This window comes from Cnephaeus nilssonii, assembly GCF_951640355.1.
Source record: "Cnephaeus nilssonii genome assembly, chromosome: 17".
In the NCBI taxonomy this organism is placed as follows: Eukaryota; Metazoa; Chordata; class Mammalia; order Chiroptera; family Vespertilionidae; genus Cnephaeus; species Cnephaeus nilssonii.
This window is the reverse complement of record NC_137088.1, coordinates 18893581-18907724: the sequence shown is the minus strand read 5'-3', so window position 1 is coordinate 18907724 and position 14144 is coordinate 18893581. Positions and strand designations below refer to the sequence as shown.

General features: G+C 48.9%; 1 protein-coding gene across 1 annotated transcript in view; it reads left to right on the top strand.

Annotated features, from left to right (window-relative positions):
* The first annotated feature begins 588 nt into the window (after nt 1-588).
* Nucleotides 589-14144, top strand: part of UBE2E1 (ubiquitin conjugating enzyme E2 E1) — a 59087-nt gene continuing 45531 nt past the window's right edge. Inside the window, exons 1-3 of the mRNA XM_079795641.1 lie at nt 589-736; nt 1924-2108; nt 6265-6315. Coding sequence (XP_079651767.1) covers nt 1957-2108; nt 6265-6315 — 203 coding nt within the window. The 5' untranslated portion in view covers nt 589-736; nt 1924-1956. The remainder of the gene's footprint in view (nt 737-1923; nt 2109-6264; nt 6316-14144) is intronic.

Genomic DNA, 14144 nt, shown 5'->3' with positions numbered 1-14144 from the left:
CTAAAATTGTGACATTGCACGTGCTCGAGCCCCAGCCCAGTTTGGGGTGTTCTCCCAGGCGTGCCCCAGGTAAACGGGATCTCTTTCCCCCCTTAAACCGATCACTTTTTAGGAGTTCCCGCTGCCTGAGCTCAAGTCCTTGCCACCCGATTACCATCTTTTTTTCGCCAATTTGCCAACCCCCCCACCCCCTTTCCAAAAGCCTTTATTGGAAAGAACTTCCTCTGGTGACCACCCCCCCCCCCCCATCGCCCACAGTTCCAATCACTCCCACCGCCCCCCACCCCGCCCCTCGGAAGGGCTTCCCCTCTCCAGCCCGAGACCCAGGTCCCCAAACCACTGGGGAGGAGAAGATTCACACCCTTCGCCCTCGTCCCCGGCGTCCCGAAGGGCGCTGGGTGGGGGGGGTGAGAGTGCGGAGGGGGCAGGGCTTCCTGGAGCCCCCGGGGTCCCCTCGCGCACCCCCCCGCCCGGAGAGGTGCCGGGGCGGGGAGCGCGGGTGGGTGGGATCGGGCGGGTGGGGGAGGGGACGAGGGCGCGGAGCGGGAGGAGCGGGAGGAGGAGGAGGAGGAGTGTGTGCGGAGCGTGTGTGGCTGGGGGAAGCCATTGCCTGTTTAATAGTTGCTGTTGCTGCACTTCCGCTTCTCTCCCAGCGAGAGAGACACGAGTGGCCAGGCCCAGCCGCAGCCGCAGCACAGCCGCCGCGGCGGCACGGAGCAGCCAGACACAAAGAGAGGTACGGGGATCCCCCCGCTGCCCGCCGCCCCCCGGCCGCGGCGCGGGGCCTCGGGGACACCCCTCGCCACCTCCCCCGACCCGCGCCGCCCGGGCCGCCGGGCACGGGGCTGACGGGGGAGGGGGGCGGGGGGGGGGCGGAGCGGGGCCGGGGAGCCCCAGGGGTCCGGGGCCAGCCCGCGGGGGATGGGCAGGGACCCCGGGCCGCGTGGGGTGCGGGGGCCGCCCGCGTCGGGGGCAAAGCGGGGGGGGGGGGGCATCGTGGCTGGAACTGTCAGCGCTGCCCCGGGAGCCCCCCACTGGCCGCCCCGGGGGCCGGGAGCGGGGGAGGGGGAGTTGGGGGAGCCCCGTTTCCCCCCGGAGCGGGGGGGCCACGGGAATGAACCCCCTTTGGGGCGGACGGGCTCATTGTTATTCCTCCGCCGAGGAGGCTGATCCCCCACCCCCACCCCCACCCGGGGTGGCGACCGGGCGTGTGCTCGGAACCCCCGCCGCGGCCGCGCTGCCCGGGCGGGAGGCGAGGGCCAGGCCGGCGGGAGGGGCGTCGGGGCGCGGCCCGGGGACCTTGAGCCCGGTCGCCCCTGCCCCCCCCCCCCCCACCCCCGCCGCCCCGCGGGCCTCTCCCTTCCCCCACGGGGCCCCGCTCCGCGCCTCCGTCCCCCTGTTTCGGCTTCCTCTCTTACTCCTCTCCGCCCCTCCTCTTCCCGACCCGGCCAAACTCCGCTCCCGGCCCCCCATCCCCCGCGACCCCCGGGAGAAGCCGCTCGAAGCCGGCGCCCGCCGGGACCTTCCCTCCGCGCCCCCCCCCCCCACCCCTCTCCTCCCGGCACCCGCGCCCCCGCCCCGCTCCTCCGCCCGCTGGGCTGCTCCCCTCCCAGCCCCGAGGGGAGCCCGGCGAGGGGGTGAGTTGGGGGCGAGGGAGAGGCCGCACGCTTCGCTCCCGACCCTTTTCCTACCGTGTCCCCCACTTGGGGCCCAAAATAAACAAACGAGGCGCGTGTGATTTGCAGAAGCCTTCATGGGCCCCGAGACTCGGAGAGGCGAGTGGAGGGCCGTGGGGGGGCGGCCGGGCGCACCCCTGGCCCAGGTCCCCCCCCTACCCCCCCCCCCGACGGCACCCGCGTCCGTGCTGGCCGACCCGGGCTGCAGGGGGGTGTGTTTTTCTGTTTTGTCTCCCTCCCGCTGCAGGGGCTGTTTGCGGGGTGGGGTGGGGGGTTCGCTATGTCGGATGACGATTCGAGGGCCAGCACCAGCTCTTCCTCCTCTTCGTCCTCCAACCAGCCAACCGAGAAGGAAACGAACACCCCCAAGAAGAAGGAGAGTAAAGTCAGCATGAGCAAAAACTCCAAACTCCTCTCCACCAGCGCCAAGAGGTAGCGTCCTTCTTGTCCGCAGGCTTCCCCTCTCCCCAACCGCCTCTCGCCGCGTTTATCGGGTCTCCCTCCCGAGGAGGGTGGACTTCAATGCTCCTCACGATTTATGTGTTCTTAAAAATGGGGAAAAAAGGGGGGGGGGGCGCCTTGGAAGCCCTCACTATTTTTTCCCTATCGCTGCTTCTGTTGGTTTTTTTTTTTTTCCCCTTCTAATCATTGTCCACCTGCAGCTGTTGTGACTTGCCTCTCCCATTGCTTCCTGAAGTGTGTAAGAATCCTCATTACTTCTACTGCTGACCCTTCCATTTGATTTCAAATTACTTGTGCTATTAATCACCAATCTGTGACCTCTCCCCCTCCCCCAGGGCTGTCATCGCACTTAATTACTAATACCTGCCCAGACCACTCCATCAAAATGAATTCTGTTCCCCATCTTACATCCTCCTCACCTGTTGCACATCAGATCTTTTTTTGAATAGAGCTTTCTCCCAGACATCGCATCAGGAATAAAAAACTCATGGTAGTGGGCTTAAAAAAAAAAATTTAATAGGTGGAGACACAAGTTTTCGTGTGGAACTTAAAGAGATTTTTCTGATTTGGAGAGTTGAGGCCAATGAATGAATCCATCGATACATGATGTAAAAGGGTAATTCTAGATTATTTGGGGGGAGTCTCTTCTGTTTAAGAGATTCAGTTTACCAAATTTCGGGGAGACTTAAATTTTTCCATGCTCTTCTGTGCTGTAAAACCTTGAGTTTGTGTGTGTGTTTTTCGAAGTTGAATTCAAGGGGTGGCTCTTTTTTCTTTATTCTTTTCCTCTTCTGTCTCTGGAAGACAGAAGCTACTCTTTTACATCCACCATCCTTCAGTAATACCCTCTGATCCCCGCGACCTTAAAAGAATCTGTAGCAGATTCCTGGGAACCCCCATACATTTCATAAATCCTTACTGCTCTCAGGTGGACAGTCATTAAACTCTAAAGTGGCAAACCAGGAAGATCGTAAAGAACCCGAATGGTGGGTTAGATAGGGATATCTTTCTTGAGAGAATGTAAAATAAAACGGAGCACGAGGCTTTAGATCTCTCCACTGAGGAGTGAACCTGGATCGTGAAAGTTTGTTCCGTCATCTTCCCTGACTTGAAATCTGAAATGTTGGTAAAGTGCTTTGGTAACCAAACCATGGGCAGGTGAAGGCGTGACTTGAGCTTATTTTAGATAGTGTAGACTGTAGAGGTCTAGAATTGAGTGGCAAGATGCCTTGGCCAGAGTGTTCTCATTTTCAGGGGATTGGCTTGGTTGCATATCCACTTCCCAGGAGGCCTCTAACGGGCCCTCGTGGGTGAACCCATATGCTGGTTCTCCCAGAACCTGGCACCCACCCTGCCCACTTTGGATGGGGCCTTCCTTAAACTGCCTTTCCTCCATCACCCTCCCCGGGTCCGGGCTCCTAGATCCACAGCTTTTGGCCTGACTTGACTAAGACAGGATATTGGCTTTAGGTCGTTAAGTGTTTTTATAGTTTGCCGACTGTCCCTGCTGTACATGTGTATGTTTGGGGGTAAAGGCACAGGTTTCAGATATAAAACAGCCTGCTTTGTGTCAGCAAATTACAGATTTGTCACTAGACAATTTGTCGATTTATACTAAGGGAGTTAAAAACTTACTTGGAAATGCCTGGGAAAGAGATGGTAGGTATAGGAAAAAAAAAAAAAAAAGGTGGGAAGCTACAGACAGTAATATTACCTATAAAGTTAATGTCGGTTTTAGCTCTCTGGATATCTTGCTGAAAGACTAGCTGATAGTGTTAAAGTAGAGCTAAGGTTAATAGTAAAGGTAAAAAATGGAGAGGGGCCGAAACCAGTTTGGCTCAGTGGACGGAGCGTCGGCCTGTGGACTGAAAGGTCCCAGGTTCGATTCCGGTCAAGGGCATGTACCTTGGTTGTGGGCACATTCCCAGTAGGGGGTGTGCAGGAGGCAGCTGATCGATGTTTCTCTCTCATCGATGTTTCTAACTCTCTATCCCTCTCTCTTCCTCTCTGTAAAAAAAATCAATAAAATATATTTGGAAAAAAAAATGGAGAGGGACAGTGTGTCCCGGAAAAGAATAAGGGAAATTGATCTTAGACCCTATAGGAGCGACTCTGAAATAGATTGATTTGGGAGCAGGTGTTGCCCATGGGATGGAAGGAGCTCGTATACTAGGAGATAGAGTGAGAACCAGCACAGGGCTAGTCAATGAGTGGGGTGACGGAGGTTACTTACCTGCATTTGGGGAAGTGGTTTCTGGGCCACTGGTGGAGGAAAGCCCCCAGTGAGCGTGGTCTGGACAAGAATTGCTCCGTGGAACACGTGCAGGTGCTTGTTGTAGAGATAGATGAAGTGGCTAAAGCTGTCTGGTATGACACTTTTTAGGTATTTAAGCAACTAGTTTTTCGTGACTATTTTGTAGTAGAGGTTGGGTTGACAAGGAGAAATGAAGTCAATATGTAATATTATACCAGTTGTGCTAGGGGAGTGGATAGTTTTTCCTATCTGTGTAGGTCTTCATATACAGTCATTCTAATACGCAGGCAGGTAAAGAATCGGGAAACCAGGATTCCAGACTTTTAGTCTCACATGCAATAACGAGCCAAACAGCAGGGATCCAAATATCTCAACCCAAACGCTTACGGGTAGCAGTAGAATTTAGCGGGGCACAGATAAAAAGATGTCAGTAGAGATTGTAAGCAAACCCCTTTCCAAGGTTGACCGGATTTGTAGGGGGCAGGAAATGCTCTCCAACAGGAAGGTTTAAAGAACTTTCCCAGTCACCACCTTTACATTCTCTTCACTTACACCTGGAAAAAACAGTGCCTTCTAAAACCTGTTCCCCATCCTTCCTACCCTCAGAAAACCTTTGGGAAGAGAAAAGCGGCCATTATGATTCAGATTGCCTTTAGAGAGTGTGTGTCTGTGTGTGTTAGGTGTTTTGTGTGTGTGTGTGTGTTTTTTTACGGTGTTGCCCTGTGAGATTTTTAAGTTAAACCGTAGTCCTGTAGGGCTTTCTATGAGAGGAGCAGAAAAAGTTATAAAAAACAGAAGGCCCGTGGGAAGGTGGCAGAGGCTTAGAGGCCTCAAACTTGGTCGCCCTAACTGATGCTCTAAGCGCCTAGGTGAGCAGAAGACAAAGGCCAGGGCCCCGGGGCAGCGGCCCGGTGGCGTCGGCCTCGGCGTGGGGGCTGGGCCTTTGTGAAGTCGTGGGGTTGGTGCCCAGATAGAAAAGGGGGGAGTCCCGGGTGCTGCGTTCAGTGTGGGGCGGAGGAGGAAGGGGGCAGACCCCAGGGAAGTTCGAGGATGTCCGGGAAGAAGGGCCGGAAAGGGGGGCCGAGCGGGCGGCCGGCCGGGTGCACCTGTGCGGCCGCGGGTGCTCCGGGAGCCCGGCCTCCGTGCAGGGCCGGGCGGGGGTGCCCGCGGCGGAGGCGAGCGGGGGAGTCACCGGCGCCCCGGCTGCTCTCCCCACCCCCGCCCGCACCTTGGCCCGCGCGGCCCCCGCCGTCGGGCGCGCGCGGGGTGGGGGCAGGGCACCCGGGCGGCCGGGGGCGGCCACCGAGGGGTCCCCCTAGAGGCCTGCGTCACCCCAGATCCCGGAGGGCCTCGAGGGGCCTCGCGGGGAGCGGCCATGTTGGCTTCGTCACTGAGGACACAGGCCGGCCTGGAGGGGGGTGCCAAGAGGACGTCCCAGGTGCCCGGGGTGACCCGGCGGGCCCCGAGGGGGGGGGGGACGGGGGGGGGGGCTCCCATTGCCGTCCAGGGACTGGGGGTGCCGGGGAAGGGTGAGTGCGTCCTGACCCTTTCCAGCCCGGTTCCGAAAGCCCGTCCGCAGAGGAGTGTTAGGTTATTTCCTAAATGGAGAACGCCAACACTCAGGGCGGCCCCCGTGTGCGAGGCAGACTCGAACCCGGACAGAGGTGATGAGAAGACCGGGCCTGCCAGCTCGCTGCCGGGGCCACAGTGTTTCCCCAAACGAGGGCCCTGGAGCTTTAGGTGTGGGGTTTCCTCCTCCCTCCGCGAAGATCCGCTTACGGGGCAGGAGGGTAGGGTTCCCCGCAGACCCGGCCTGCAGGTGGGAGGCTGCCCCGCCTAACCGTGTCCGTGTTTCTCTCTCTCCGACTCCAGGATTCAGAAGGAGCTGGCCGATATCACTTTAGACCCTCCACCCAACTGCAGGTGAGCTTCCCTTCAAATTTGTTTCTTTTAAAGATTCTTCCAACTTTTTCCTTGGGTTTTTCTTTGTTGTTATTATTATTATTATAAACTTTTATTCTTTGGTTCACGCTTGTTTGGTGCTAACAGCAAGTATCGGCTGAAATGTATTTACCTGAGTATAATGTGTTGATGAGCTTCTGACAATCGCAGTGTTACGTTAAAGAGAAGTAATAGATTTATGTGGAGTGGACACTTTTCCATAAAACAAAACTGTAAAGTGAATATGCAGGTGTACGTTTGTCTAATCCTGGATCTTTCATGTGTCATTAAGGGTGATGTTGGCTTAGAAAATTGCTTTGCCGTCTGAATGTTATTCATGCTCTCTACTGCGAGAGCATAGAGTCAAATTAAACATTGGCTCCTATACACAGTGTGTGTGTGTTCAGTTTCAAAACAGTTTGATACTAGTTTTCAAAGGGTTGTTGATCTCTATTGAGAAGACGCGTTTTGTTATTTACTGTTGAGTCAAGGTGGAAAACTTGATGAATTTACTAAATCGGCAGAGAAGTGAGGAGACTTACAATAGGAGCCATTTATTTAAGGAAGCTTACTTGTTTGGTTCGATAACTCCAATTGTTTAAAATGAAGTATAACATTTAACTTCATTCTCCGTTCTCATGACTGGCATTGGAATGGGATTGGAAGTTTTAGAAGTGTGCTGAACTTACAGGTTAGAAGTTACTGACAAGAAAAGGCTGGTCTGGCCGTACATAGAATTTGAATCAAGCATGTGGAAATAGGTTGAAAGCTAAATGAAATACTTTGCTTATTAACACTGAACTTCCTAAACTGTGGTTAATGGAGTAAATGGAAACCTCAGTTGCCTTTTTGGTTACGTATGTTGGTCAGGTGTGGGATGTTCTTTGGTAAAATTTTGTCCTGTTTTGTAAGGAAAATCATCTCGGGTTTGAAATGCTCTCTAATATAGTTTGTAACGGAACCACGCAGTCATTCTTGAGGATTTCTTTCCTGGCTATTGAGAGCCTTTTCAGGATGTTGAGAAAGTGGAGGAATGGGTAAAGCTTAGGGCTGTAATATCTCCCTTTTTTGTTTTATTGGAGTCGTTCAGATGGAAGCCTGTAGCTTCCCTTGAGTGGTTGTGTTGAATCCATGGGTATTCCCCATGCGAGGTCTGTGCTCCAGTTGTTGCTCCTGTTTGGTAGCCTGTCTTCCACGTGTCTCTGGTGAGTTCAGGCAGCTGTAGCTGATCAGATTATGACGTTTTTAAAGCATGGTTTCAGAACTAACATTTATCAAAATGTGTATGGCTTTCCTGCAAATAGGTGCAGTCAAATTTAAAAATTGTAAGTAATGTAAAGGTTTTCATGGGCTTCGTTACTCTTTAGAAATAGGATAAATACACTTTAATTTCACACCATTTTAGCTGAGTTTACATGTGAGAGATTTGTGCTGCTGAACATGTAGAACTTTCCTTGGAAAGCTCCTAATTACCTTTTTCAAGGTGAAACCTTTAAACGTTACCTGTGGTCAGGTGAGTCACCAAACTGGATGTTTGGTGGTGGGGAAACAAATTTCAACATATTTACACATTGAAAAAAATCTTCAATTTCAAAGAAAACATTAGGCATCTTTATTTTACAAGAGGATGTGTATTACGTTGACTTTTAAAAATAAAGACTGCTGTATTTTCTGAAGACATTTTCCAGGAGGGCTGTTGAAGTAATAGGAATCACAATCTCTACTTTCAGTTGTTGTTTTTCTTTTTTGTTTGTTTGTTTTTTACACACTGTCTACTTTTGGTTGCCTTAGTAATGTTGCCTTAATGGTACCCAGTAGTCCCAATATTCAACATATTTAAATGAGTTTGGTTTTATGTTTTCTGTTGGTACGTTATGGGATTGAATCATTTAATATTTTTTTCTTTTTTAAATATATTTTTATTTATTTCAGAGAGGAAGGGAGAGGGAGAGAAAGAGAAATATCAGTGATGAGAGAGAATCATTGATCGGCTGCCTCCTGCACGCCCCACACTGGGGATCAAGCCCAAAACCTGGGCATGTGCCCTTGACTGGAATCTAACCTGGGACCTTTTAGTCCACAGGCGGATGCTCTATCCACTTAGCCAAACCGGCGAGGGCTGAAATATTTAGTATTTTAATGTACATTATTGTTGGAGATGGAATGGATAATTTAGTGTGGGGATACTTTTTGATGTTAGCTTCCATTTAAAATGTATGAATTAAATGATACATTGAATGCATGCATGTTTATTGTTTTATAATTTTTAAAGTGTTACTCAGCATGAGAGCTTGGTTTGGATGAAATTGTAAATTCGTCAATTGTAAATTGTATTTTGAACTCGTTAAATAACTGGCTTTCCATGAATGTATTTTATGTATTAAACCTTTATAGAACTGCCGTTTTTTCAATCAGTAATCAGTGTGCAGTTTTAAATTTAAACTCATTTCTTCATTAAAATATTGTAGTTGCTACAAAGTAGCCTCAAACAGTTGAATCAGTGTGAAAAATGCTTCTCTTGAAAATGCACCCCTCGTGTTCACTAATTTTAGCACTTGGCAAAAATATGTGGCTTCAAATGTGCAAAATGCACTTGCTAAATATGTTACAATTTTGAGCACATAAAGTTAAATCTCAGTGTTGTATATCATGTTAAGTAGATTTTAAGTGAATATTTTAAAATTGGTTTATATTGCCATATCAAATTCTTCGTATCTCTGAACTGTTTGGTTACATGTGTGTATACAGCTAAGTCTCCCAGCTCATGTACCTGCATTGGGTTAGGCTTCTCCTCCTGCGTTCTGGCTCTATTCCTTTAGGGGGGAAAGTATTAACTACTGTGATGATTTCCTAAAGCGTGCCATGTCTTGATGGTAAAATTACGCCTTTTCGGTAGCTGGCGAACTCTGCCATTAGGGTCAGTTTTGCAGCTGTTATTTATAGCTTAGGGCTCAAGCTTTGCTAAATTGACTAGTTATAGCTATCTAACTAATCTGTAGACATAAATGTCTGTAGACAGTATGTCTGCACATAATAAATGATGTATGTTACCCAGGCCCTTTAAACTTCAGATTTTACTTAAGTGGATGTCTTTTTAGTATGAGTCAACTTACTCATATAGTGACTTGAAACCTAAAAATTCAGACTTTAGGATAAAACACCTTTCAGAAATCATGAACCATTTCAAGCATGGTAGAGAAGAATAAGTTTTTCTTATTATGACTTTTTTTTTTTTTTTTTTTACTAACATTGCCTTTTGTTGCTTATATTTTAAATAGAATTTTAAGCCATTACACCAGGCATCCTCAAACTACGGCCCGCCGGCCACATGCGGGTGTTTTTGCCGTTTTGTTTTTTTACTTCAAAATAAGGGATGTGCAGTGTGCATAGGAATTTGTTCATAGTTTTTTTTAAACTATAGTCCGGCCCTCCAACGGTCTGAGGGACAGTGAACTGGCCCCCTGTTTAAAAAGTTTGAGGACCCCTGCATTACACAATAATGTAAGAATGCACATTTTTAAAAAGTTGAAACAAATTGTGGAGTAAAAAGTGAAAGATGCCTTCGTGACCTCATCTGATCCTGTCCCTTGCACAGAGATGCTCCTGGTTAGCAGTGGTGTGTATCTCTCTGGATAGTTTCTGTGAATTGACATTGTTGTACGTCTCTGGTTTTGCAAATCCTTCTGGAATTAGTGGCAATAGTGCAGTGCAGGGTGGGGCAAACACAGGTTTACAGTTGTTTCTATGGAAAATAATACAATAATAAATTAATAATAATACAAGAATCAACTTTGTTTCCCGTACTCACAACTGTAAACCTACTTTTGCTTCACCCTGTAAGTCCCAGGCTGCTCACCTTGGAATGAAAAGAGATTCCTTGCAGCAGTAAAGGCGTACGCCTCGTCCAAGTTTAGCATGTTTTAAGTGGTTGTTTACTGTAAAAAATGGGTTCTGCAGAAGTTATCCTTTACAAAATTCTAGGTCATCTCACTTGCTGAAAAATGTCCTTTTATATAACTTGAACTCATCTGATGCTACTAAATGTATTAAGGATATCGAGGTGACTTCATCGTCTGCATGCTTATTTTGTTCTAGTTTTTATTTGGAAGGCTACCACTGCTGTGTGATTGCCTTTATGTGCATAGAGACAGTGTTGAAAAATAGTGAGAACCAGGAGACTAGAGTGTCAGCACAATCAAAATAGCACCCAAACCAGGGTCAAGTGGCTGGAAATTAGATCATTGCCTGGGGCCTGAGTGGGTAGGAAGGAAGGAAGGAAATCTATCCAGAAATGAATTGCTTACTAAATGAGTAGGCACTCTCGTGTTCACCAAATGACCATGTTTCTGGATTGTAAAGCTGTACTGCTCTTATTCCTCAAAAAGTTCAACTGAATTACCATATGACCCAGCAATCCTATTCCTAGGTGTATGCCCCAAAGGATTGAAAACAGGGACTCAGATACTTGTCAGTGTTCATAGTGGCATTAGTCATAACAGCCCCAAAGAAGAAACAACCCAAATATCTACCAACAGATGAGTGGAATGGATAAACAAAATGCAGAATATACATACAATGGAATATTCAGCCATATAAAGTAATGAAGTTCCTATACATGCTACAACATAGATGAACCTTGAAAATGTTATACTAACTGAAATAAGCCAGACACAAAAGGACAAATACCGTATGATTCTACTTACATGAAATATCTAAAGTAATCAAGTTCCTAGAAACAGAAAGATGAGAGGCTTCCAGGAGCTGGGAAGGGGAGAATGGGGAGATATTTCTTAATAGGTACAGAGTTTCTGTTTGATGGAAATTTTGGAAACAAATGGTGGTGGTGGTTGCACAACGTTGTGAATGTAATGAATGGCACTGAATTTTACACTTAAAAATGGTTCAAGTGGCAAACTTTATGTTATATATTGTACCAGAATTTTTAAAAGGTTAAAAAAAAAAGATGTTAAAATGTCATCAGTATTTTGAGGGGAAATGCTTATGGCTTACGAGGAGACACTTATAAAGGATATTAATGTTAAATTTCTGTCACAAGCCATGAGTACCTGTTCTACGTGAAAAATCACCCCCTTCCGGGAGTTCATAATCTAGTGAGGTGGGAAGAAATGCACTCACTGACTTTGCATAGTGCGTTAGAGTTGTCGATGGAAGGTTATTTGGAAAGTACTGCACGTAGCACGTTAAAGGTTCAGAGGAGTGCGAGATTCCTTTGGCCTGGCGGGAAGGGTCCTGGCTGAGCCTGGGGACCTGGGAAGCCTCATGGAGGTGAGAAGTAGGTGGGGAAGACTGAGGGGCATCTGCAGTGGAGGGAAGTGTAAGCAGAGATGTAGCAGGGGAAAGCAGAGGGCACTCGTGGGCAGTAGTGAGGAAACCTGTGGCTGGGGAGCAAGGAAGAGTGGGAGGAGAAACAGTAAGAGACCAGACTTGTTCCTTGATGTCTGGCTGAGGCTTTGAGTGTCATTTTATAGACACTGGGGAACCACTAAGCGTAATCCAGTTAGAGCTGAATATCTGGCTCGAGCCAAAGCAGGGGTTGAGTGCAGCTTGGTGGGAACCAGGAGGCTTGGAGATTGCTGCCATAGTCCAGTGGGAGGCCAAGAGGACCGTGGGGACAGGTGACACCATTGGTGCGGAGAGGAGAGACACGAGGAAAGCAGTAGCATCTGGCCACTGATTTAGATGTGGAGCCTTTGGAAGGGGACAGAGGGTCTTTAGGTGTTGGGGAAGATGGGTGGTATCGTTAACAGAAGGAATAAGGTGGGAGGATGAACCGGCTTGAGGGAGGCAGGTTGGATCATCCTCCCCAGGTTCAGTTATGTGCTTTGTTGAGCATATACAGGTATAGTGCTTAGCATATTGCTGCCACATATTTAAGTTTATTAGCAATCAGTCCGTGAACTCTCAGGCCTACTTTTAGGTTTGATCAGACAAATTAAACTCCCCAAAAGACACAGGGACCCTGCTTTCTGTCTTTGATTCTGATCCTACGTGCCCCCTCCCCAACTTTTTCAGTTGACAACATTCAAAGCCACAGAAGAGTTGAAAGGCTAAAACAGGAAAACAGCCATCCGTCATCATCAGCTGTGAGAATTTCCCCATGTTGGCTTTTCTCTCCCATATCCCTGTATTTTGCAGAACCATTTGGAAGCGAGCTGCATCCTGCTGCTTCCGCGTATGAGGCTGACATGCATTGAACCTGAGGGGAGCCGGCAGGGCGCTGAGGCTGCAGCTGGCTGTGGGCACCCACATTAGATTTGAAAGTTGGGGTGATAGTTGGACTTACTGCCGGGGAAGAGGAGGATTGAGAACTGTGCTCGGAGGGGAGTCTACAAAGGAAGGATGGGAAAATAAAGAGGACTGGAGAAAAAGGGAGCAAAGTAGGGGAGAGCTACTAGGTTGCCTTAAAAATAATTCAAGAGGATTAAATGTAAAGGGAAGAGCATGCTTTGTAGGCTGAGAAGCAGCAGCAAGTAGAGAGGACAGGAGTGAAACGGGGAGATGTGATGTTTTAAAAACACAGCTGTGGAGAAGCTGATAGAATGTGGAACTGAGGTCACACGAGGGGACTGTGCATTTAGGAAGGCTGGTAGCCTGAAGGTTACGGTAGTGACAGTTTTCTGGAGGAAGCATTCTGGCTGAGGAACGCCCCAGCCTCTTGTGAAGAACTGAAAGCAGCAGCGTCTGCCCCAGTTGGATTGGGTTTGTTCTTCCTCGGTACACTCTTAAGTTCCTTGAGAGCAAGGGTTATGTCTTTGCATCCCTACAGTGTGTCCAAGAAAGAATAAACAATCTCTATTTGTTAAATTAAAACACCAACACAGACACCTAATTCAGATCTGATGGTTCAATGGAGCATCTTCATTACCCTCTTCAGAAAATAGTGGCAAGAGCCGGGGAAACCGCTGTCGCGTTTCACAGCTGTCCGTCGCTGGCAGTCTTGCTGGGTTGGCACCCGGGCAGTTTGGGCAATTTTCACCTTCCCGGCATCACCGAGCAGCCCTGGACTGCAGTGCGATCGCACTGCAGGCGAGATTGAGAAGATGCATAGAGAAAATATCAATACCTTTGATTCCCATGTTTTGACTTTATAACATTACTGTTGGCCAACAAGTGAGTGTGGGTTTCGGGGCGCTAAGTAAATTGGCCTTCCTAGAGACGGTTCCTAAAATCCTAAAGCTCTTCCAGATAGTTGGTTACGTTGGAGATGCTGGCACCCGCCTGATACATCTGACACATTCCCCATCATCAGTGGAGTGAAACAGGGTTTCATAATAAGCCCATTCTTATTCAGCCTCTCGGAGGCAGCCATGCTCTGAAGTGAAACAAAAGACCTAGTAACTGGTGTCAGAATATGCTTCCAATCCTCTGGGGAACCTGCTCTATAGGCGAAGCTCAAAGCTCTTGCTTGAGGACCGCAATCCAGGAACATACACGCGAGGGACTAGGGTGGCTTTGTGGAGTCCACGCCACAGGACGTAGATGGGGAACCTGCAGAAGGCCAAGGTGATGTCTGCCAGGTCAGGAAAGTCCTGCAAAGCCAGTGTTTTCCTGTGCAGGGCATAATCGCCCCTGGGTTATGCTACGTGGGGCAGCATACGGTTCACGCATGCTTTAATGAACAGGGTAGTCACAACCTGAATTCTGTCCGCTTTTAAAGGCCTGATGAGATAGAGTGACGTGCCAGGACAAAATAAAGGGGCTGGTGCGGGTATCATCCAGCTCTCACCTGGCCTCCAGCAGCGCATGTGCCACGGGTCACGTCTGACTTGTCTGTAGTGACTTGTGTTGGC